The sequence below is a fragment of the Micropterus salmoides genome, unplaced genomic scaffold (genome assembly GCF_014851395.1).
Source record: "Micropterus salmoides isolate LMB-PRFRI ecotype aquatic unplaced genomic scaffold, ASM1485139v1 Ms_hic_scaffold_9, whole genome shotgun sequence".
NCBI lineage: Eukaryota > Metazoa > Chordata > Actinopteri > Centrarchiformes > Centrarchidae > Micropterus > Micropterus salmoides.
Genome location: NW_024044681.1, coordinates 37,388,836 through 37,412,989, shown reverse-complemented (window position 1 = coordinate 37,412,989; position 24,154 = coordinate 37,388,836). Strand labels below are relative to the sequence as shown.

At 40.7% G+C, this 24,154-nt stretch overlaps 1 protein-coding gene and 2 long non-coding RNA genes across 3 annotated transcripts in view; 1 reads left to right on the top strand and 2 right to left on the bottom strand.

Annotated features, from left to right (window-relative positions):
- Window positions 1–649: 649 nt before the first annotated feature.
- tiprl (TIP41, TOR signaling pathway regulator-like (S. cerevisiae)) lies at window positions 650–15,356 on the bottom strand. Its single transcript, XM_038709332.1, has 8 exons — window positions 15,201–15,356; window positions 13,976–14,103; window positions 12,777–12,956; window positions 7,616–7,715; window positions 7,337–7,468; window positions 3,993–4,088; window positions 3,820–3,882; window positions 650–1,375 (listed from the first exon to the last, which is right to left on the bottom strand). Exons 2-8 carry the CDS (start codon window positions 14,098–14,100, stop codon window positions 1,244–1,246), a joined length of 828 nt encoding a protein of 275 aa, XP_038565260.1. The 5' UTR covers window positions 14,101–14,103; window positions 15,201–15,356; the 3' UTR covers window positions 650–1,243.
- The window catches only part of LOC119895919, a 34,471-nt gene continuing 24,410 nt past the window's right edge, over window positions 14,094–24,154 (top strand). Inside the window, exon 1 of the long non-coding RNA XR_005443130.1 lies at window positions 14,094–14,203. This is a non-coding gene — a long non-coding RNA (uncharacterized LOC119895919). The remainder of the gene's footprint in view (window positions 14,204–24,154) is intronic.
- LOC119895918 lies at window positions 20,363–21,026 on the bottom strand. The gene is made up of 2 exons (XR_005443129.1): window positions 20,744–21,026; window positions 20,363–20,650 (listed from the first exon to the last, which is right to left on the bottom strand). It is a non-coding gene; the product is annotated as an uncharacterized LOC119895918 (long non-coding RNA).

Sequence of the window (24,154 nt, the reverse complement as noted above, 5' to 3'; positions counted from 1 at the left end):
CCACAAAATGCAGACACCTGTTAATTCACTGTCTTTAGGGTAAGATGGGTAGCCAGTGAGGCTGTCAGCACTTGCACACTTTTCACTCTGAAACACGTCCTTTCCTTCTGCTGCTGTGCAACATTAAAAGTGTCATTGTACCAACAAACAAAATAAGCAACAACTAACTGAACACAGTCACTGGCTGTCATTTCCTAAAACAGCCCAACACTTGTTTTTAGCAAACATTATTAAAAAAGGAAGACCACTTTCAGCAGCGAATGAATCCATATTTGGTGCTCCAGCAAGTTATTTCCAACAGCAGTGCCAGTGTATGTGGGACTGAGTTGTGTGTTCATGGTGATGAAGGCAACAGGTCACCCAGAGCAACAATGTGGCTCACTGATGTGTTTTTAAATGTTCATCTTCCTCTGTGATTATACACACCCTCAGTGGAGTTATCTTGCTGGATGAATAATTACATATTTTACTTATTTATATTATTATATTTACTTACCATTTTAGCTGGAATGAAATTTTATTTGGGTTGAATGTTGTATTAAAATGATTATTGGTAGAAAGCCTTTTTGACAGTGTTTTCCACAGCTGAAGTAAACCATCATGAATATCCTTGAGAGAAAAGAATCAGGCACAAGCCAAGCAAACTAGCTATATTTGCACAAACAAAATTTATTTGGCCGTATGGTAGACACATTCACACAGATTCTGGAGGTTTCTGACTTGCAAATGGAAAACAGAAGTTTTTTCGCCTTCCGTAAGTCACCGTAGAAAATACAGTAGACATATTTACAGAAATTCTTGATGAATCTGACTTCAGAAAATACAGTGTTGTTTTGTGTAGCTTTTTACAAACACACACATTATTGATATCCTAATATTACAAGCTTAGAAACAGCTACCCCACCGAGCTTTATGTTTCCAAGCCCAACCAACTTGACAGTGAAAAAAAGTCTCATAAAAGAAAATCAGTTTAAATATGGCCAAACAAAGCCAAAACTAGTTTCTGTGATATTACAGTGCATCAAGTTGCACTGTGAACACAGTGAAACTGTCTGAAGTCCTGCTGCAGTTTTAAGAACACACCATCATAATGGTCACATATAAAAACTATTCCTGTACAGATATTTGAAGGGAAATCAATGGTTATGTTACTGTAAGATCAGTGATGTGGTTTAAGACTACTATTCCTGTTTATCATCATGCAACACATCAATGTGGACCATTGTGTATAATATAATACTGGTCACTGAAGGACTTCATTAACAGCTGTCTGAGGCTGCATCACAGGAAGCTCCAGCCTCTCGCACTCCATCAGCTTCAGGGTCAGGTGCTGGGCGATCTCATTAGGATCAGTGTACAGTGCAGCTGGAACATTCTGAGGAGGAGAATAACATCTGTGTAAAAATGCAACAATAAATACAGTACATCATGGAAGACTTTCAAATATGAATCGTCAAGAGGTTTAAAGCACATTCTACTAAGACATAAAATCTGGTAATAAAGGTTTTATTTAACCTAGAATTTTCCCATATAAATGTAAGCATTAAACAAAATGATTTAATCAAATACTTGGTGACAAAGTTTGATTGCAAATGCTGTAACATAGACATGATTTACGCAAATCTCTGTAATATAGTTTTAATTTTATGCAAATATCAACAGGTATAGTGTTTACATGTATATACAGCAGTGCTTAATTTGTGCCGGAGCTCGACGGAGCGCTGCTCCAGTACCTCTGAGTTTAAGCCTTTTGCGCTTCGGCACCCCAAAATGCGCTCCTACACTGCACTGCTGTTCTACACAAATAAAATCCAAGATTTCATCCAGGGTATGTCTAATCGCCCTTTAAAACAAGTGCAGGTACGCCATGCATTTTAATTTAATTAATTATTTAATCGCAAATTATTAATGGCACATTTCACAGACTCCGGCACCTAATAATTTACATATTAAGCACTGATATACATTATATGGTAATGTTAGATAATCAAATCATATATCAGGCATAAAAACACTCGGTGGCCACTTTATTAGTTACACCTGTAAAATCTATTTCAAGCCAATACAACAATTCCCCGTTTTAGAAAGATAGTGATGTTCAATTTTGATTGATATGTTTGATGTCTGAATGAATTACTCGTATTTCTTTTGACATGAGACCAGACCCCCCTTCTCACATTTTTGTAAAAGCAGCTTCTGAAATAACCAGTTTAGTGAGTCAGTTTGTAGCCAGTGTTCAGTTCCACTATTTTTAGACTAAAGACAGACTAGAATAGAATATCATGGGGAGGATCTGGGTGTGACACTGGACAACCAGCTGTCTTTCACTGCCAAAATCCCTGCAACAAACCCCTCCTACAGATTAATTCTAAACAACATCAGAGGATACATCCATTCGTCACCCAGGAGGAAACGCAGGTTCTGTTCCAGGCTCTTGTCATCTTGCACATAAAATACTGCAATTTCCTCTGGCCGGTATGTCTGCATATACCATCCAAGCTCTGTAGCTCATCCAGAATGCAGAAACTAAGCTGGTGTTCAACCTACCCGCATCCTGTGCTGGCTACCGGTGGCTGCTCGCATCAGATTCAAGACACTGGTACTTGCCTACCATGCTGTGAATGACACCCCAGCCAGTCCACTTCACTCTGCAACTGCAACTCTGCCAATCAGCTTGCTACTCCCTCACTATGGAGGGGGTCAGCTACCGCTCAACAAAACATTCATCATCTTTTAATAACTGTAAAGCACAGGAGGCCTCTGAACGCTGGAAAAATAGCGGCCTGGTCTCAAACTTTCTCATATTACAGCTGGAAAGTACACTAAAATGTGTTTCAGAAAACATTTGAGGTGAGAAATTGGCAATTTAGAAACAGAATTTTTGTTCGTATTCGACCAGCACAAGACTCATCAAGTTTGTTTGTTGAACATGCAAATAAATCAGCTGAAATGAAGACTGATCTATCTAGGTATCTGAGTCTGTGGCGTTGCGATTTGGACTGTATTACAGAAAAAAACTCCCCATATGAGTGACAGAGTTTAAAGTGGTCATATTATGCTCATTTTGAGATTCATCATTTTATTCAGGGGTTGTAGCAGAACAGGTTTACATGGTTTCAGTTTAAAAAAACACCATATTTTTTGTCATACTGCACATTTCTGTGTTGAACGCTCAGTTTTAGCTATGGAGTGATGCATCGCAGTGTGTTTTCGCATGCGTTTTTGAGGGCGTGTCTGACTAGCCGCTAGGCGAGCATTTTGACGGGTATTTTTTTTGACGTGGGCATAAAGCGGAAGAAAAGGCTGGACTACAAAACGAGCTGTTTCAGGCAGTTCAGAGCAGTGTTTTCTGTGGGAGATAGGAAGCGAAAAGCAATGAGATAACTTCTGTTACGGACTGGCGCTTTAAAAATAACACTGAATTGAAGGTAGCATTACTAACCAAATGCCCACTGACTTGAGTAATTACGAACAGGTAAGGGTGACAACTCATCATCTCATCATTATCGTGCCCATCATGTGAATATGTCCCACTAATGTTACAATCCACAGCATCTTCACATTCTGCAGAAAATATTTCTGATCTAATGGCTGGTGGTAAAAAGAGCCATGTTACAAATGAATAGGAGGTGAGAGAAACTGTGATGAGTCTGTCCAATATATTATTTGTTTTTTTGGGAGGGAATGTCACTATCACCTGTTGTCATTTTGATTGCCTGCCCAACATCAAGAGGGCAGCCCTGACCAGAACTGTGCTGATTCCTGCTCCGTAGCTGTGCCTTGTAGCTTGTAATCAGTACATGCCGTGTTATAGCTCACCTTCAGTTCTGCTATTTTGCTTTCCCTCGTACTGAACTCTCGGAGCATGTAGTTCTTCCCAGCCTGCAATCAAAAACAGCATCAGCATTCATTATTTACTGGAGCCTTTACCACACTCAGTATGGATCATCTTCTGCCACAGTTCAATTGTAAAACCTTCCACTGCAACTTGCCTCGTGATACAGTCGTGTGTCATTTATTCTAATCAGCACTCCATCCACTCGTAGGAAGAAACGCAGCAACAAGAAGAAACTGGTGGGCATCACCCTCTGTAACAAGACACACAGCTACAGGTTACACTGCAGAGTTGCTCTCACAAAACACATTAGTTCAAACTGTTTGCATGCAACATTTTTTGTTTTTAAATTATTATTATTTTTAATTCTTCTAACAATTATTTATGCTTTTCATAGGCATGTGCGAATGTGTGTATGTATGTAGGTTTTTTTCTGGGCCGATCCAGGCCAATCCTGATACCGATTATTAGTAACCAATTAGACTGAATTAGACGATGACCGATATTTGGATGACCATACATTTGCTGTAAAAAATTTTAATCTTGGTGACAAACTTGATAAATAGTAAATTAAATGAACTAGAGATCTATCCCAGATTGATGATACTATTTATTTGTTCTGTTCTTTATCTATACTTTTATTGGTTTTTCATTACTAAAGAATTGCCTTTTAAAAATATGTTACTTAAAAAAGAATGAATTCAGAACTGTAATCAGGACATGACAGTTTATTATACCCTACTGTTTTCAGAGCAGCAACAAAAGTAAAGTTTACAGCAGTGAATTAACAATATAGAATCAGTATCTCACTGGGAACAAATGGAACATGTAAAATAAAATATATTCCTGACATCAACATACTGAGTGAAGTTTAGAGAGCCCAAACAGTCCCTTTCATTCCTTCCTCTGCTGTAGAGAGGAGCTGGTTTCCCCTCAACAAGCAGCGGAGTTTACAAGGATTTGCTAAATTTTAAAGGTACGTAGCATCTCAGCTAAACAGACTACAGACAGATTTAGCTTGTTTGTAACAAACAAGCCGAGCTAGCACATGTGCTTGTTTAAACCAAAACACAGCTGCGGTGGATGAGACAGAGCAAATGAAAATATCTAGGTGCACGTTCCTGCCTGTTGTGCTGATGCAGTATCAGCCTTTAGGGGGAGAGCGGGGTGAGTTGAGCCAGTTTTTACTTGAGGTGTCTTTAAAGTGAGGACATGACAGTAAGGTCTGTTAAAAGGCTGTGGTGCATCCCTGTGAATAATCAGTTTGGATCTAAAATAAACTGTTTTAAAAATATGGCCTTCCAAAAAAAAGTGCCCCATGTGAGGGGTAAGTTGAGCCACACGGGGGTCGGGGACATCAATGTCATTTCATCGTACAAACTCAAACGCCAGATCCCAACAATCCCTTGCACTTAGATAGTGAAACATTGCAGCTATGTCTCCTAGTTTTTTCATATCAATGTATCATTTTTAAAGTCATCTTGTTGATCATAATGTCTTGTGCCACCTGATGTATAGACTTCCCTTTTTTGTACATCTCCCACTACTCTGTCCAAACCCACCAGAGGAGTTGAAGCCTGTCTGTGTTCCATTTAAAGAAGCATGACATGATGGTTTCTGGTTTAAAACGCATAATGCCACATCATTTCAGTGATGCACAAGAATGCAATGTAAAATTACAGTAAAATATCTGGCTCATTTCCCCTTTAGTCTTTAGGCTCAAATTACACCATCCCTGCCATTCTAACAAAATTGTGTCATCCAGCTGTTTAAGGGTAATGTCATGCTAACAGTATAGCCACAAATTATAACTTCCTAAAGCACTAACACATGTGTAAGATTTTCTCAAACCTGTCTGTAATTGTTCAGACAAGAATCAGGACGCAAACATAAGAAAATCACTTTGAACGGCAAAAAACTGTTTTCTGATCTTAAATGTGCTCATCACTTATTCCATGGGCCTCTCACCATCACAGGGTGAGTAAAATGGATGACTCTTCAAAAATATGTGGTCACATGACCAATTTTGTCTATGGTTGCCAAGAAACAAGGGGTGGCTCAACTTCTCCACAGGCTCACGTCACCCCGCTCTCCCCTACTGCTGTTTTTGCTGCACTTACTTCCAGTAACGGCCGTAGTTGTAGTCAACTTGTGTAATCTACACTCCGCTAGCTCTGCGTGTGTGTGTGCAGAGCTCTGGTGAGACAGGAGAGGAGGGGCTACAGCGTGGTGGTAAATTCCTCGTATGTGTACACATACCTGGCAATAAAGCCGATTCTGATTTTGATTATTGGAAAAATGCTGAACAACAGTGCTGATAATCGGCCAGACCGATGATTGGTCAACCCCTAATGCATGTGTGTTTGTGGGCATGTATTTATGGATTGTTGAGAGTAAGATTTGGGCCCTGAGTCTCTAACAAAGTTTTAATTAATTGATTCAGTATATCAGTGCAACTTTGTCTAAATCTTAAATATTTGTAAATCTGGGGCCGTATTACAGAAGGTTCCTAGCCTAAAAATCTAACTGCTTGGTAACCATGGTAATAAGGGTTAGGACCTGGCCATTACAGATAAACAGTTGCTAAGTAAATGTTCCTTTCCTAACTTAAGATAGGAAAGTGGATTACAGAAGCATCCTAACTTCGTAAAATCTTAAACTCTCCTAACTTTAGAACTATTCAGCTGTGCTAACTTGCACCTTTCCACCAGGTGGTGTTTGTTAACTCGTTTAATCCACATGGCTGCTCTTTCATTGCTTTAACAAAATCAACAAAATGTCAACAGGTGGAAATATTAATTGATCTACCGATGTGTTAGATGACAAACACTCTTTAGTAGAAAGGCCGTAGGCGATGTAACGCGAGATAATGTTTCATTATATAAATAATGTAAAGGCTTGATGTTAACAAAAGGATCCTAATGTAAGTCTGTGATAGAAGGATTTTGTTAAAGACAAGAAATAAATGAAAAACAGGATGACATTAGCCTGTAGCCTTTATTATTATTAGAACTTTTTTTTACCTTCATTATTAACTTTCCCGAGGAGAGTAGCTACAGGTTTCTGCCGGGGTCAGTGAGGGAGCACAGGAGGAGCCGCCACCGGGTTTCATCTGCTCTTTGGACACAAGAGTTGCCTTTCTCTACGTATCACTTGTCAGTGGACTTATTTTCTTCTTGACAGCATCAACGCTCGACTGGATGCCGAATATAAAGCAGAGACTGTGTCCGCTATTTTAGCAAACTCTCTTTCTTTCATTCCCGAGTGAGCGTTATGTCAATTTGGATTTCTCAACGCATGTTACCAACACCTCCTAAGTCATCTGACTCAATAATAGTTGTTGTTTCTGGTCCATTTTTCAGTGTATGTTTCATTAAAAAAACACCAAAAAAACAAAACAACAGTTAAATATTAGATTAAAATAGGAACTTTCTGTAATACGGCCCCTGGTCCTCATTTGAATCGACAGTGTGACCTGTTTGACATGAACACAGCACTCACAATTTTGACGCTGATCATTGAGACTCCGTGGTCATGCAGCTCGTCTTCGAACAACAGCACCTCATCAAAGAACATGATCTGTTCCCGAGCCTTCAGCTTCTCCATGTCGATGCGTTCCGCTGTCTTAGTTACCTTCAGAGGAACAGGTAGAAATGAAACACAGGTGCAAGGAGCTGTTCAAAGACACAAAATCCCTCTCCACATGTAAGACTTCTAAGGGTCCAAATAACAAAGGAGTTGATGATACTGTGTTCCATTCTGTTACTGAAGACAACCCACCTTTATCTGCATACCTTCTCCTATCAGAGTTCCTCTGTAGTCTGTGGTGTATGTCCAGTCGTAGGGTCTCACCACCTCTTTGGAGTGTTCAGAATCAGCTCTAGAAGGAGTTCCCAGCGATTCATGTTAACAACGCAGGTGACATTTTTTATGCCTCTGTTTAATATATTATTTTACATCATTTTTCAATACATAACTATTATTTTCTAAAAAGGAATTTTCCTTCTTGTAGCTATTCTGACAACATCCCTGTGTGATATCTGCGACATCCTGTTGTCTCAGAGTGGAGCTCGCCAGCCTGCAGCTCTTTGCCTGCAAACGCCACATCGTGTTGTTTTGTGATTTCATTTTGAATCCAAATTTTATTCAAATTATAAATTACATAAATACAATTAATTTCATACATTTCATTAGATACTTATCTTCCTAATTTTATTTACATCATATATCACTGAGAGCCCACCTGAGAAGTATGCATTACTGCTTGAAAATGGAAGAGATCTACAGGAGAAAAGGCCTCATATTACCGTGAAGCAAGCGTTGGGGGCGGCACAATTACATACAAAGTCAATTCACAGAAGCAGAGAAACGCGATTTCCTGAGGATGTGTTGGCCGCAATGCAAAGGGATTCATGTCAATGAAAAATGTTCAACTTGAGTGACACAGTGTTGTGTGTGTTGCTATCAGCGTTGACTGAGATTTATTTTTTTTAAACCTGTCCTGCCCAGCAGCCTGGTATAGAGCATGATGAGCTGGATACCATATTGTGCCAGAAAGATTTTACTTTAACAAGAGAGTATTAATATACTCCTTTGTCTGTTTTATTATTTATTTAAATTTATTTGTCACCGGGCCAGACAGGGGGGCAGACATGGGGATGGGGGGGCACAAACAGACAGCACAGAGAAAGGACAACACCTGCAAGAGAAGGGTGAGGGGGGTGGGGACAACAGGGAATAGCAGAGGGAAACACCAATTGCAGAAAGCAACGAAACCTCCAATAGAACAGAGAGGGGGGCTTGGGGAGGAGAAAAACAACAACAACAACAACAACAACAACCACAACCACAACCAAACACAAACAAAAACAAACAATAAAAATAATAATAGTAAAAACAACCAGCCGAACAGCAGCAATAAACAGCTGACATAGTAAGACAACAGAGAGAAATGAAAACAAGAAACAGTCAAGCAACATAAATAAGCAACACAGCACAGCCATGAGAGCTGGAATAATAACAATTAATTTAAATAAGTAACTGAAAGAAAAGCATCAAGAATAATTCTGCCAGGGACAACCTTTGTTTGTGTGTAAGTCTGTGTGCGTGTGGGTGAATGTGTCTGTGTCTGTTACAGAATGTAGTTATTTGTGAGTGAGACGCCACGACTGCGCTGCACCGACTCCAGCGACAGGCAGGCAAGACCCCCAGTAGCCAATAGGGGTGGGAGAAAAAAAAAAAAAAAAATAGAAGAAGTTGACTCCCAGATGGACCCCGACCCAACCAACAAACGCCGAAGACACCGGTCATCCAAATGGTAATCGACAACGCAATGCCGCCGAAAGCAAAAGGTGGAACCCGGAGAAGAGCGGCGCCCGGACCGACCGTGGCGCGCACACATCAGAGACCAGTGCAAACACGCTGTCCAGGCCACGGTGCACCGCGATTAACAATCTGCCGTCCCCGAACCGCCGGAAAAGTGAAGGCCGCCAGCACCAGCCAACATCCCCCATGCACAGCAGGGAGCGATAACGCGGCAGAACCAGGAAGACAGTCACCAGCCCAACATCCCGCATGCACAGCACGCACTCTGGCCGCCACGCAACGCCAGCCAAACTAAGAACGAGGCAACTAGCTCAGCTGCATGTCACTACAAACCCACCCACCCATTAAGAGCTGAGAAAACCAGGCACAAGCCCAGAACAAATCGGAGCACAGCTCCCCCCCGCCCCGCCATCACACTGCACATCCCGACAACTAACTTCATATACTTCAGTCTCCAGAGGAGTCCAACAACTGGCCGATAGAGAAATGGGGGAGCACGAATCTGAGGCCAACGAAGCAAACCAGGGACACAAACTAGTCCCTCCAAGCTGACTAGGAAATGCCTCCCCAGGACTCCAAAGCAGAAACCAAACACCCAGCAGCCATCCACAGACCCTGCACAGAAAAAAACAATGCATCAAGATGCATCGACAATTGCTCTACAATTTGTTGAATGCATGTCATGGTTTGTGAAGTGCTGTATGGTGGAGTAAAGATAAGGTGCGTGGTAACTAAGGTGCAGTTAAAATTGGAGGGTAGCTGCGACACGGGCACCCCACAACTGTCAGATAGTGGAACCTCCCAACGTGTCCCTCTCACCCCCCAAGCTCTGTGTCTATTGTGTAATTAAAGTTTAGGGGCGGCCAGTGGGGGAGGAAGAAGGGCGAGGCAGCAATAAAACAGCCCCACTCACCAAACGCCCTGCAGCCTGCCTGCCCCCCAGAGTCCTAAGGGTGTATATAGTGAAACGTGACCGAAGGGGGGAGGCTAGAATGGTCCTCCTGACTGGAGCCAGGTTCCTGACTGAGACTGTCCTGTCCTAACATGTTGTAGTTGGTTTGGCATCATTTTGAGCCGTTTATTGCAATTAAATCACAGCAAAATGTTTGGTTTGGTTTCATGACTGTATTTCTTGAGGAAGCTTAAGAAGGCCAAATTTTACAGAGGAGCAATAGAAAGCATCCTGACTGGAAACATCACTACCGTGGGATGTGCATGGTCCAGGGCTCTGCAGCTGGTGAAGATCATTGGTACCCATCTCCCGAGCATCAGTGATATCAGTGAGGTGAACTGCCATAATGTACTGTATATTATCTGCTATGTAGCAGAAGGGAGTTACAAAACTCAATTTCACTCTACAACTTGTTATATTGTGACAATAAACCTAAAATCCGTTATGGCAGAAAATTGTGTCCTCTTACATTTAATCTTTTATGTATGTTCTTTTACTATTATTATTATTATTATTATTATTATTATGTACAGTGGGGCCAAAAAGTATTTAGTCAGCCACTGATTGTGCAAGTTCTCCTACTTAGAAATATGAGAGAGGTCTGTAATTTTCATCATAGGTACACTTCAACTATGAGAGACAAAATGAGAAAGAAAAAAATCCAGGAAATCACATTGTAGGGTTTTTAAAGAATTTATTTGTAAATTATGGTGGAAAATAAGTATTTGGTCACCCACAAACAAGCAAGATTACTGGCTCTCACAGACCTGTAACTTATTCTTTAAGATCGAAGATCCAATCGTTACCTGGATTAATGGCACCTGTTTGAACTCGTTATCTGTATAAAAGACACCTGTCAGAATCCAAACTCAACCATGACCAAGACGAAAGATCTGTCGAAGGACACCAGGAAGAAAATTGTAGACCTGCACCAGGCTGGGAAGAGTGAATCTACAATAGGCAAGCAGGTTGGTGTGAAGAAATCAACTGTGGGAGCAATTGTAAGAAAATGGAAGACATACAAGACCTTTGATAATCTCCCTCAATCTGGGGCACCACAAAATGATCATGAGAACTATGAGCAAAAATCCCAGAACTACACGGAGGGACCTGATGAATGACCTGCAGAGAGCTGGGACTAAAGTAACAAAGGCTACCATCAGTAACACACTACGCCGAGAGGGACTCCTGCAGTGCCAGGTGTGTCCCCCTGCTTAAGCCAGTACATGTCCAGGCCCGTCTGAAGTTTGCCAGAGAGCGTATGGATGATCCAGAAGAGGATTGGGAGAATATCATGTGGTCAGATGAAACCAAAATAGAACTTTTTGGTAAAAACTCAACTTGTCATGTTTGGAGGAAGAAGAATGCAGAGTTGCATCCCAAGAACACCATACCTACTGTGAAGCATGGGGGAGGAAACATCATGCTTTGGGGCTGTTTTTCTGCAAAGGGGACAGGAAAACTGATCTGTGTTAAGGGAAGAATGAACGGGGCCAAGTATCGTGAGATTTTAAGCCGAAACCTCATTCCATCAGTGAGAGCCTTGAAGATGGAACGTGGCTGGGTCTTCCAGCATGACAATGATCCCAATCACACACCTCGGGCAACGAAGGACTGGCTCCGTAAAAAGCATTAAGGTCCTGGAGTGGCCTAGCCAGTTTCCAGACCTGAACCCAATAGAAAATTTGTGGAGGGAGTTGGAAGTCCGTGTTGCCCAGCGACAACCCCAAAACATCACTGCTCTAGAGATCTGCATGGAGGAATGGGCCAAAATACCAGCTACAGTTTGTGCAAACCTGGTGAAGACTTACTGGAAATGTTTGACCTCTGTCATTGCCAACAAAGGTTATGTTACAAAGTATTGAGTTGAACTTATTGACCAAATACTTGTTTTCCACCATAATTTACAAATAAATTCTTTAAAAATCCTACAATGTGATTTCCTGGATTGTGTGGGTTTCTTTTTTTTTTCCCCTTTCCTCATTTTGTCTCTCATAGTTGAAGTTTACCTATGACGAAAATTACAGACCTCATCTTTCTAAGTAGGAGAACTTGCACAATCAGTGGCTGACTAAATGCTTTTTGGCCCCACGGTATTGTGTTTTATCCATAACCTTTCCTCTCCTATACTCCTTATGTTAGTCTGTCCACATTTACTAGGGTTTAGGGCAGAACTGTGAGATTGTTTTTGGTGTTTTCCTCTCCTGGAATGTTCATTCAAGGCTGAGAGAGGATCTCTGTTCCCCAAAACATAGAAACCTAGACTGTGTAAATAATGATGCATCCCTTTGCTCGGGGCCAGACGTTAATGACTGTCTTAGGAGACAGAACCTCTGGTCCAGCTGATTTGTATTGTCTGTTTATTCTCTTTTGTTAAAGAAATTCTTCAAAGACAACGGTTTGTAACTCAATTATTTGCTCAGCCCCTCACCAGGAATATAATTTCCACGACATTATCTACCTATACTGCTGTAGTAATCGCGGCTTGGGTTTATTCGCATTATTGCATTGTTTTTGAACACCCGGCAGTAGTGCAGCGGCCAAACTCACAGGAGAAAAGCAACGCCAAGATTGAATTTGCATTTGGTCTGAATGCACAATTATTAAAAAATGCACAAAAATCCTCTAGCTGTGGCCTTGTTGACAATGTGATGTGCATCTTGCCTGCTCTCCTGCCATTCCTGAGCACAGGCCACCTTGACAGCATCCTCCATGTTGTTGACTCTCTTAAGGGCATTAATGGCGCTGAATTCGATGCCGTAGCCATCTGTGTGTTGGATGCGGAGGACGTTGTCCCCAAACAGCATCTCTGGAAGGGAGGGCATGTTCATCTCCTCTGCTAACCTGGAAAACAAATCCCAAAAAGCTGGTTACTGGGAACACTTCAGTTCTTATTTACTGATGTAGCTCTACTTATTCATTGCAGAGTCTCATTAATGGAGCTGGGAAAATTTGTATCAAATAGGTTTTCTCCATGCTCAGAAGTTAAATGTTAAGTATTACAGACAGTTTTATATTACAGAGTACAATCTAGACCTGCTCTATGAAAAGTGGAATGAAATAACTTCTGTTATGAATAGCAGTTATATAACTTAAGCTGAATTAATACTTTTGCCTATTAAACTCTTGATTTTTCCATAAAATTCCAGTTATTTTCTAGACTATGTAAGGACATCACATGTACAGAATATTCTCTGTGTGCTCCATTGAACAGACTGTATATCATTATGCTTACAGTGTGTAAATTATATAAACACAAGCACACACCAAATGTCCTCAGGACCCAGGACTCTGGCTCAGTCATGGCTCCATCGCAGTATCAGTGTCTGCTGGCAACGTTTCAGCAGAGTTTCTGATGTTCAGCAGACACTTTTTATTGTGTTTTACAAGCAAAAATCTATGTTTGCCACTAATTTAGATGGAGGTGCCAGATGCTTGTGGCTGTGTAATTACTACCTCACACCCTGAGGAGGCCACAATGGACAACAATTTAGGTTTGAAAAGGACTGTGGAATACTACGAATGCCGGAAAGTTCAGAGTGTAATCAGCAAAGTACAAGGTAAAAAGTTCAAAGCACCTTTGAACTTCAATTACATGCTGTATCTCAGCTATATGGGCCCATCAGCTATGTTGTTGTTTTTAGTTATGTGTAGGCTTTATTGGGGGTCAGAATTGATTTTGAGATAACAACGGGGAATGAGTCGGTTCCAGTGTTGGAGTTCAAGTCAATCAAATTGTGCCTCCCCTTAGCTTTACCTGAGCGTCCTTAAGCCTGACCCCGACTTGTCATCTTAAACCATGCTTAATGTTGATTTTAGTAATTAGTCAAAGATAGAAGACAAATACAAGAGGAACATCTCACCGTTCAATGTCTTTGGATTTCATGATGTGGTTCTTGGCAGCAGTCACTTTCCATGGTCCAAAGGTGAAGTCCTGCTTACTGCTCTTGAAACCATGTGACATCATTGTGGACAGAGAGGCCAACATCAACTGTAGGAGAGATAATCAGCAGACTTTTCAAAACAGACTGGACTGACCCTGAAATGAGGGCATCTGGATGTGTGTGCAGTTAATTAGGAGTTTCCAAAAGGTACAGCCAGATTTGACATTCACACTTAAATATAAATGGATGCCTGTCAGTGTTTCTTATGTTGTGTTGTATTACAAAACAACTCTTGTTAGTGGATGTTATGTTGTTCTGGTTATTCCTAAATGTCTGTTTGACTTTGAGAATATAAAGGCCTTTCTGCCGTTACTGTTGGCCACTTCTCAGCTGTTGTAAGGAAACAGTGAGCTGGATGGGGTGGAGGTCAGAGCTCTGTGCAGGCCAGTCAAGATCCTCCACACCTCAATGGAGCTGGCTGTGTGCACAGGGTGCTGTCATGTTGGAACAGAAACGGGCCTTCCTTGATGTTAACATTTCTTATTTACATCAGCATGTTGGAAATTTTCCAAGATGTGTATGGGCGGGGCCTAAAAGCAGGTCTACTAACACCACATTGATTCCAAGTACTAGTGTTAAGGAAATCGAGGCTGAGGAGAAAACAGACAAACATACAAACTAAAAAATATAACTGTCAGTTAAATTAAAAAGTGCCACCTGACTGTGACCACACACACACACTCACACACACCTTCACATTTAGACTCTGAACTTGTTGGGGGGCATCTGTCTCCCAAATCTGCATCTTAATGAATGAACACACCCCTCATGTTGTTGATTTGCACTAATGCAAAAATTAATCGTTGCACGTTCAATTTTAATTTTATTTACTCGGTCCAATCAGTGCATCACGTATTTCTGAATAATATTAGCATTAGCTGGTTAACTTCGTTTAGCCCAGCACAGATGAATAATTTATGTATTCAAACTTTTGGACGAATTCGGGTGCTAGCTAACGTTAACGTTACTCCCATGCTGGAATACTGGATTACAGGACACTTGCTTCGTTGGTAACGTTACATAAATAACTAACTTATCAAAAGCACGTCCAGGTGGATCTCTAGCTTCTGAAAGGAACGAACACCAAAGACAGCCCAACTGTGTAATACATTGTACACTAATAATAGAACAAAAAAAGCCTTACCTTGGTGTTGTTGTCAACTGCTACCTGTCATGGAGACGACGTGAGAGCGCCGGTAAAAACCGTCCGGTTATGTTTGCTGGGCTCAAGCTGGGGTTCCTTTGTTAACGTTCCTCCTGTCAGCTTCCTTCTTCTTCATATGGATTTACGTCAGTTTAGACGCTTCTAGGAGTATTACTGCCCTCCTCAGGAAGCCACTATAATGATAATGTTATTGCTTCAATAATTTATGTTAAGCCCTGTATCGTGTAACAACCATAGACTGTATATAAGAAAGATAAGGTAAGAACTGTAATACTACTTTGACAATCAAGTGGTGGTTCTCATTTTGACCCAATATATATTTAAGTGAGTATGACCGAACTCCCAAATCTGATAATCTCTTGAACAGAATGCTCCTTTCTATATTATATTTGTTACATTTCAGTAAAACATGTTCCACTGTTTCAGAATTCCCACACTCACAAAGCCCATTAGGATGCTTTCCAGTAACATATAAGCACCAATTTAACCCACAATGCCCAGGTCTCATCCTACAGATTTCAACAGAATCTCTTCTGGATTCTCTCCAATTCTGGATAAGCTTGAGGAAGCAATTGATAAATCGAGGCAACTGCTCGTATTCCTACCTGTCAGCTTCCTGGTTGACATCCGCAACCATAAGGCCTTTCCAAAACTAGACCCTCCCCACTTTTTTATTTTATTTTTTATTAACAAGATAACATACAAAATTCTCATAGGGGAAGAAAAAACATAAATCTATTGGTACAAAACAATCATTGTTTGTGCAAATGAAAGACAGTCTTACAAACACAGAAAATAAATAAATAAGAAGTAAAGAAAATGGGGGTGCTAGTTAGGCAAAAAGGCTATAGAAGACAAAATAAAGCCTCATTTAGGCGCAGCATACCAGGGGAAATTTATCAAAACAATAATTGCCTGGATATATCTCTACACATCTGTCTGCAATTTCACTAGATTTTACTTTTTCCAGTGATTAAAAGTACAACTTAAAGGCGTAGAAGATTTCCGCTTACTACAATGGATGTGATATTTACCCATGAGAACAATCATATTCACTAGATCAGATGAGAATGGATCTACATTGTCTTTATAAAAGAAGATGTGTGACAAGTTAAAAAAACTTGATATTATCAATCTTAAGTGACAATCATGTAGACTGGACCAAAAGTTTTTGGACACAAGTCTTACAATTATTATTAATTGCCTTACAAAATATACAGGGATCTACTTCAAATTTTAACCTTCTTTTAAGGAAGTCAGCAAGTGGATAGGTCTTATAAATTATTTTGAAATGAGTTTCTTTGATTTTGTGGGAGATGCGCCATTTGATGAATTTGAAATGTAGTTTATCTATGGATAAGGTATCCATACTTGGAACCTGTACACACAACCTTCTGTCATAATCAAACAAAAAAGCTTAGATTTAAAAATAAATAAATAAATAAAATACTAGTATATTTGATATTACACTTGTTATCATCTATGTTACATTCATTAATTACAAGATTAGATAAGGTTGGTATAGGTCTTATTCTTGCATACAGTAATGTGTTTTGGATTAGCTGTAGTAATGGTAGTGGTATTGCTTTAAATGTAAATGCTCTGTATTTGTATAGCGCCTTTCTAGTGTTCTACACTACATCTGCATTCACCAGTCAGGGGGGAGCCAGGGATTGAACCGCCAACCTTCCGATTAACGGCCAACTCGCTCTACCTCCTGAACCACAGCCACATACCTTATTGTATCCTCTCTGAGTGCAGTTTAGATTATATTTGTGCAGGAAAGCAGTATGTTCTAAAAAATTACCATGATCATCTTATATAACATTCACAAACAAAATGCCCTTCTCATACCAATCGATCTTAAATAGTGATTTCCTATTAACTGTAATGACCCTGGATCCATGGGGAGAAAAGTTGTGGGTAAATATAATTTTCCAATATTGAAGAAGGAATCTTGGCCACCTCAAAACCACACTGTAAAAAAAAAAAATCAAGCCCGCCTATTTTCTTAAATAGAGATCTGTATGTGAAACCACGTAGAGTCAGTTCATGATAAATATGTTTACAACCAGTTAATCTTAAGGGTCCCAAACACTGCTTCAAAGTCCAAGGCTTTAATACCACCTTTTTTATACTCTTTGACAAGCTGAGCTTTTCCAGTATAATGGGTTTTATTTTTCCAAAGGAATGGAAAATAATTGAGTTTGGTTATAGGGAGTGACATGGGTAAATTACTTTAGAAATGCCTACTGTTTTAGATAGGGTAACTCTACCAAAGATAGTGAGGTCTCTGGTTAGCTAGCGACTTAGTGCTTCTTTCATATCGATTAAACGATAAGAAAAATTGATATCTGCCCTCCAGATAGCATTTTTAGATAAATTAAATAAAGATAAATATTTTACTTCAGTTTTAACCTTAATCAAAGCAGTACTAGAATCTTCAGATGAATGAATGGGAAGTAGCTCACATTTTTGAATATTAAGGGACAATCCTGAAGCTTTAGAGAATATTGAGACCGTACTGAGGGCAATATCCACCATAAATTTATTCCTTAAAAGGATTGCTGTGTCATCCGCAAAATGATAAATTTTAAAATCATGCAGAGCGGGATTGTTTATTATTTATTTATGAGCATGATAAATAATTGGGTGTCTAAAATAAATAATTTTGCAAAAATCGGGCATCCTTGTCTAATGCCACGAAGTACATCAAATCTAGGCATTATGCATAGAAGACATAGACTTGGACTATATATGCTATTATATAACATCTTAATAATTTTACACAAGTTGTTTCCAAAACCTAAAAAATGTAGTACTTCAAATAAAAAGGCATGTTCGATAGTGTTGAATGCCGTATAAAAGTCAAGAAATAAAACAAAGGCATCAGTATCAATAAGGTCTCGATAATCAAGCATGTCTAGTAACCTGGAGTGGTTATGTATATTTCGACTCCTTATGAAAGCTGATTGACACTCATCAATTATATGTGATAATCCCTCATTCAGACGATTAGCATAGACAAGTGCCAGCAGTTAATAATTATTACATAATAAGGTAATTGGTCTCCAATTGTCCAGTAAAAGGTTTTATTAGGCTTGGGAATTAGAGTGATGAGACCATGTTTCATAGTAGGAGAAAGACTTCCATTTGATACGCAATTTAAGTCATTGTGGAGCAGTTCACTGATATCGTTCCAGAAGAAAGTGAAAAATTCTATGGTTATCTCATCTATTCCAGGTGACTTACCTTTAGACATCTTTTGAACTGCTATATCTAACTCCTCAATTCTTAGTTCATCTTCCATAAGTTGTTTAAAGTTGTCATCCATTTTATTTTTGAAACCCCGGATTTCTTCTAATAAAAACTCTAATAATCTTCCGTAGAAAAATTGGATTTATAGAGATTACTGTAAAAGGCTTTGGTTTTCTCATCTGCTTCGTCTTGATTTTCAATAATAATGTCATTGATACTAAGTTTCTGAATGTTATTTTTTGTCTGTCTTTGTTTTTCCAAACTAAAGAAATAAGAAGATTTCCTCCCCCTTCTTTCATCCAGTGAGCCCTTGAACGAATCAATGCCCTCTTGGCTTTCTCTATATATATAGTGTCAAGTTGGGACTGAAGGTGGTTTAGTTCTATATATTCTTCCACTGATAGATCAGCTTTACAACACAGCTTGTTAATTTTACTAATTATGTCTCTGTTATCTTTTTGAGTTTAGATGATTGCTTACTTGTCTTAATTGCTTTGTTTAACTTAAAATTTGAGCCATTCCAATTTGCTCTCAAAAGACATATCCAGTTCATTTACTTCCTTAATCAGTTGTTTGACCTCCTTACAAAACTGTATCTTCCAATACATTTCCATATGGGATTTATATTAGTCTTGTTCCCACCCAGAGAGAGGGTTAAAGATATTATACAGAGATCCGTCAAGGGTGATGCAGAGATTTCACATCTATTCATTAACCAATTTGTAGCACTGGCCATTGTTGGATGCATTGATCCAGGTAAATTGTTTTTTATTTGTGTTTTTCATTCTCCAATAGTCAATCAGATTAGCCTTTGTAATCAGTTCAATTATTGTTTCATCAAATGTGTGGTATTGTCTCCTCAATGGTAGCCGGTCCAACCAAATATCAGGGGCCAGGTTCAAATCCCCCCCAAAAAATCATAACTCCCCACTGCACTTTCCAACATTTAGTGTCTGCCTCGCCTGAATGAGTTTCTTGCAAAAAAAACACAATTACCCTCGCCACTTTCACTCTGTCACTGAGTGAACTCTAGTTGGAGTCACCCTCACTGCCAAATCGAGCTCTCTAACCCGCGTAGGGTATTGTCAAATAAACTGAGATCCCAGTGGACTTCAAGAGATTGAGCTACAGAGGATAACCACGGCCAAACCATCTGAAGAATCATTGCACTCTGAAGCTTCTCTTGTTCAACTGCAACATGGACTGAAGACTGTTAAGAGACCATTTGAGGGCTTTCGACAAAGCCTCAAGTTGCTACTAGATTCTACAGCTCAGCAGGAAGGAAGGATTTCATTGCAGGACAACTCCTTCCTCTCCCTTTCTCTCCAAAAAGAAGACATCTAAATCACTCAAGCTCAGTTATTATAATCAGGTTTTCAATTCAATAGCGCCAAATCACAACAACAGTTATCTCCCAGCACTTTTCATAAAAGAGCAGGTCTAGACCATACTCTGTGATGATATTTACAGAAGCCCAACAACAACAACAAGAGCAAGCACTAGGCGACAGAGGCAAGGAAAAACTTCCTTTTAAGAGGCAGAAACCTCGAGCAGAACCATGGCTCAGGGTGGGCGGCCATCTGCCTCGACCGGTTGGAGTGAAGGAGAGAGAGAGAGGGAGGGCGAGAGAGAGGGAGAGAGAGAGCGAGAGAGAGGGAGAGAGAGGGCGAGAGAGAGGGAGGGCGAGAGAGAGGGAGGGCAAAGGAGGAACAGAGAGAAAGAGAGAGAGGGATGGAAGGAGGGAGGCAGCCTATAGACTGAATGAAAAATGGTATAGATATTTATAGTAGTGTTAATGATTATAATAACAATAATAGGACTAGTAACAACAATAATAATAATAATTGTAACGGTGGGAGACAGAACGGACCCAAACGCAACGCTGAGGGTTAGAAATAGAGGTTTATTGAGGAGAAGGGGGTTTGAGGCGAGGGCGGGTGGAAGGAGGGGGAGAGGCTGACGAGGACACGGGGAACCGAGAAGCTGGAGGAACGGAGGGCACTTAGGCTGGAGGCTTGAGGGAGGCTGGCAGACGGATAGGAGAGGGCGCGGAGACTGGGGTTCCAGGCGGGGTGCGAGAGGGGAAGCCGGAGGGCGTCGTGGAGGCGGCGAGAGGAGGAGGCAGGCGAGCGAGCCCGGCTGGCCGAGCTGGGAGGTAGAGGAGAGTGAACCTGGCAGGGGGAAACAGAGAGACAGGGTTAGTAGGCAATGGGGACGTGAAGCAAGAGGGAATTTTAGAAAGAGCCAGAACGAAGCGGCGACACCAGGTCTGGAGCTGCGACGATCGAGCGAGGATGGTGTGGAAAGCCGGGGTAGATATACTGGTTGTGATGAGGCTGATGGCTGGCAGGTGCGGCGGCTGGGGATGGAGGTTAACGAGGTGCAGGTGTGGGTAGCCATCCGGGCTCCGGAGCGAGAGGGCACAGGAGAAACCAGAATGTGAGGGAAAGGAGAAACAGGACACTCACCAACAGCCGGGCTGCCACCGCGACAAATAATAATCCTTATTTGTAGAGCACTTTTCAAAAACAAGTTACAAAGTGCTTTAACAAGTGTAAAGAATAATACAAAAAAACAAGATAAGAGCATGACAACATTGAAAAGACTAAAATACAGATTAATATAAAATTAGTAAAATACAATAAAATAAAAGGGATAAAATAAAGTCAAATAAGATCGGGAAAAGCTCTCCTATAAAAGTATGTTTTAAGAAGGGACTTAAAAGAGTTCACTGACTCAGCCGACCTGATTTCCTCGGGCAGGCTGTTCCAGAGCCTCGGGGCCCTGACAGCAAACGCTCTGTCCCCTTTAGTTTTCAGTCGAGACTCTGGAACAGACAGCAGACCTCTGCCCGAGGATCTCAAGGTACGTGCTGGTGCGTATGGGACTAAAAGGTCAGAAATATAACGAGGCGAGAGGCCATGAAGAGCTTTAAAAGTAATCAACAGAATTTTAAAGTCAATTCTAAAACATACTGCTTTGTGGTGTGCTGCTCGAAATTTAAATTACTATCAAACCAAACACCAAGGTTCTTTGCCACAGGCTTAATGTGATTTACTAGGGAACCAGCAGATGGCAGTATTTGATTTGCCATCTGCTGAAACCCGATGACCGGGATTTCTGTTTTGTCTGAGTTCAGCTGGAGGAAATTATTTGACATCCATTTTTTAACTTCACAAAGGCAGTTGTTAAGTGAACTCAGCATTCCAGGGTCTGTGGATCTGACGGGCAAGTATTTTTGTGTGTCATCAGCATTAATATGAAAAGAAATGCCATGTTTATGGATAATATGTCCAAGGGGAAGCAGATACAAGGAAAACAAAATGGGTCCTAAGACCGACCCCTGAGGCACACCATATTTAACTGGACAGAATGAGGAGACATAGTTGTTTACAGACACACAAAACTTCCTATTTGACAGGTAGGATGAAAACCATTCTAGAGCAGTACCAGAGATCCCCACCCAGTGCCTCAGTCTGTCTAACATGATGTTGTGATCAATGGTGTCAAAAGCAGCGCTAAGGTCCAGGAGTACAAGGACTGAGCACATGCCTTCATCAGCAGACATTAAAAGGTCATTGGTGACTTTAAGCAGGGCAGTCTCAGTGCTGTGGTACTGAAACTTTTCAAATAATTTGTTATTTTCCAGCACAGTGAGCAGCTGTTTGGACACAATTCTTTCTAGAATCTTTGCAATAAAAGGCAGTTTTGAAATTGGTCTAAAATTATGTGGGAGGGAGGGATCTAAACCAGGTTTCTTTAAAAGTGGGTTCACGCAAGCCGTTTTAAAATAATCAGGGACACAACCAGTAGATAGGGAGCTGTTGAAAACAGAGATCAAATGGGGCCCAACAGAATCTATTACTTTCAGTAAAAACTTTGTAGGTATTACATCAAGTGGGCTGGAGGACACTCTCATTTGTGATACTGTTTTTAAAAGCTCAGACAAGTCGATGGGATAAAACTGGTTAAAACTCTCTTGTTGCTGGTGAGGAACCTCTGAGTAAGAGGCCGCGGGGGTAATAGAGGCTCTGATTGACACCACCTTATTGGTAAAATAAGATAAAAACAATTCACAGTCATCATTACTTCCAGCTGAGGCACAAGGAGGGGTTGGGTTTACCAGCTGATCCACAGTCTTAAACAGAAACCTGGGATTGTGTTTATGTGTAGTAATGAGTTCAGAAAAATAGTGTGTTCTTGCATCCTTAACCATGTTATTGTAGTTAATTAATAGATCCTTCAGACTGAGGTAATGGACTTGGAGACTGGATTTTTTCCATCTGCGCTCTGCTTTCCTGCATTCCCTTTTGAGGCTGCGAATGCTGTCATTTATCCAGGGTTGCTTACTAGCTTTAGACGTAGACCTAACCTTTAGAGGAGCAGTATTTTTTAGTGATGACAAGCAGATATGATTGAAGTGATTGACCAGATTGTTGGTGTTGGAATCAGACAGGTGTTGTAGCAGAAGGTGTCGAGCAGGAACACGGGGGCAGCAGGTGACCCACAACCACAGATCCAGACTCCACAGCTCCAGAGCCAGAAACACCTGCGGGAAGTGATAGGAGGAGAGAGGAGAGGGACGAGAAAGCACAAGACTACCAGAAAGGGGAGAAGTTGAGTTAGTAACATGCAATAATGGGATGAGGTTGCATACAGAGGGAGAGAAAGTAGAGGAGAGAAGAGCTCAGTGCATCATGGGAAATCCCCCGGCAGTCTAGGCCTATAGCAGCATAACTAAGGGATGGTTCAAGAGTCACCTGAGCCAGTCCTAACTATATGCTTTATCAAAGAGGAAAGTCTTAAGCCTACTCTTAAATGTGGAGATGGTGTCTGCCTCCTGAACCCAAACTGGAACCTGGTTCCACAGGAGAGGAGCTTGATAGCTGAACGCTCTGGCTCCTAGTCTACTTCTGGAGACTCTAGAAACCACAAGTAACCCTACATTCTGGGAGCGCAGTGCTCTGGTGGGGTAGTAAGGTACTATGAGCACTTTAAGATAAGATGGTGCCTGACCATTAAGAGCTTTGTAGGTAAGAAGAATGATTTTAAATTCTATTCTGGATTTTACTGGAAGCCAATGCAAAGAAGCTAAGAGGAGAAATGTGATCTCTTTTCCTGGTTCCTGTCAGAACACGTGCTGCAACATTCTGGATCAGCTGAAGAGTCTTAATGGACTTTTTCGAGCAGCCTGATAATAAAGAATTGCAGTAATACAGCCTAGAAGTAACAAATGCATGGACTAGTTTTTCTGCATAATTTTTTGACAGAATATTCCTGATTTTCGCAATATTACGTAGGTGAAAAAAGGCGGTCCTTGAAATTTGCTTAATGTGAGACTTAAACGACATGTCCTGATCAAAGATAACTCCAAGATTCCTCACAGTGTTGCTGGAGGCCAGGGCGATGCCATCAAACTATATCTTTAGATAATTCGTCATGGAGGTGCTTAGGCACCAGAACAATAACTTCAGTTTTATCTGAGTTTAACATTAGAAAATTACAGGTCATCCAGGTTTTAACGTCCTGAAGGCACATTTGAACTTTAGCTAACTGATGAGTTTCATCTGGCTTGATCAATAGATATAACTGAGTACCATCTGCATAACAATGAAAGTTTATGGAATATTTCCTGATAATATTGCCTAAAGGAAGCATATATAAAGTGAAGAGGA

What these genes read in the sequence shown, in the direction of transcription:
- tiprl (XM_038709332.1), bottom strand. Translation starts at nt 14,100, where the DNA reads ATGTTGGCCTCTCTGTCCACAATGATGTCACATGGTTTCAAGAGCAGT. An exon ending in CAATGATCAGCGTCAAAATT is followed by an intron (nt 4,089 to 7,336) that starts GTGAGTGCTGTG and finishes GTCTTGTTACAG; the next exon opens with AGGGTGATGCCCACCAGTTT. An exon ending in GCAAAATAGCAGAACTGAAG is followed by an intron (nt 1,376 to 3,819) that starts GTGAGCTATAAC and finishes TCTCCTCCTCAG; the next exon opens with AATGTTCCAGCTGCACTGTA.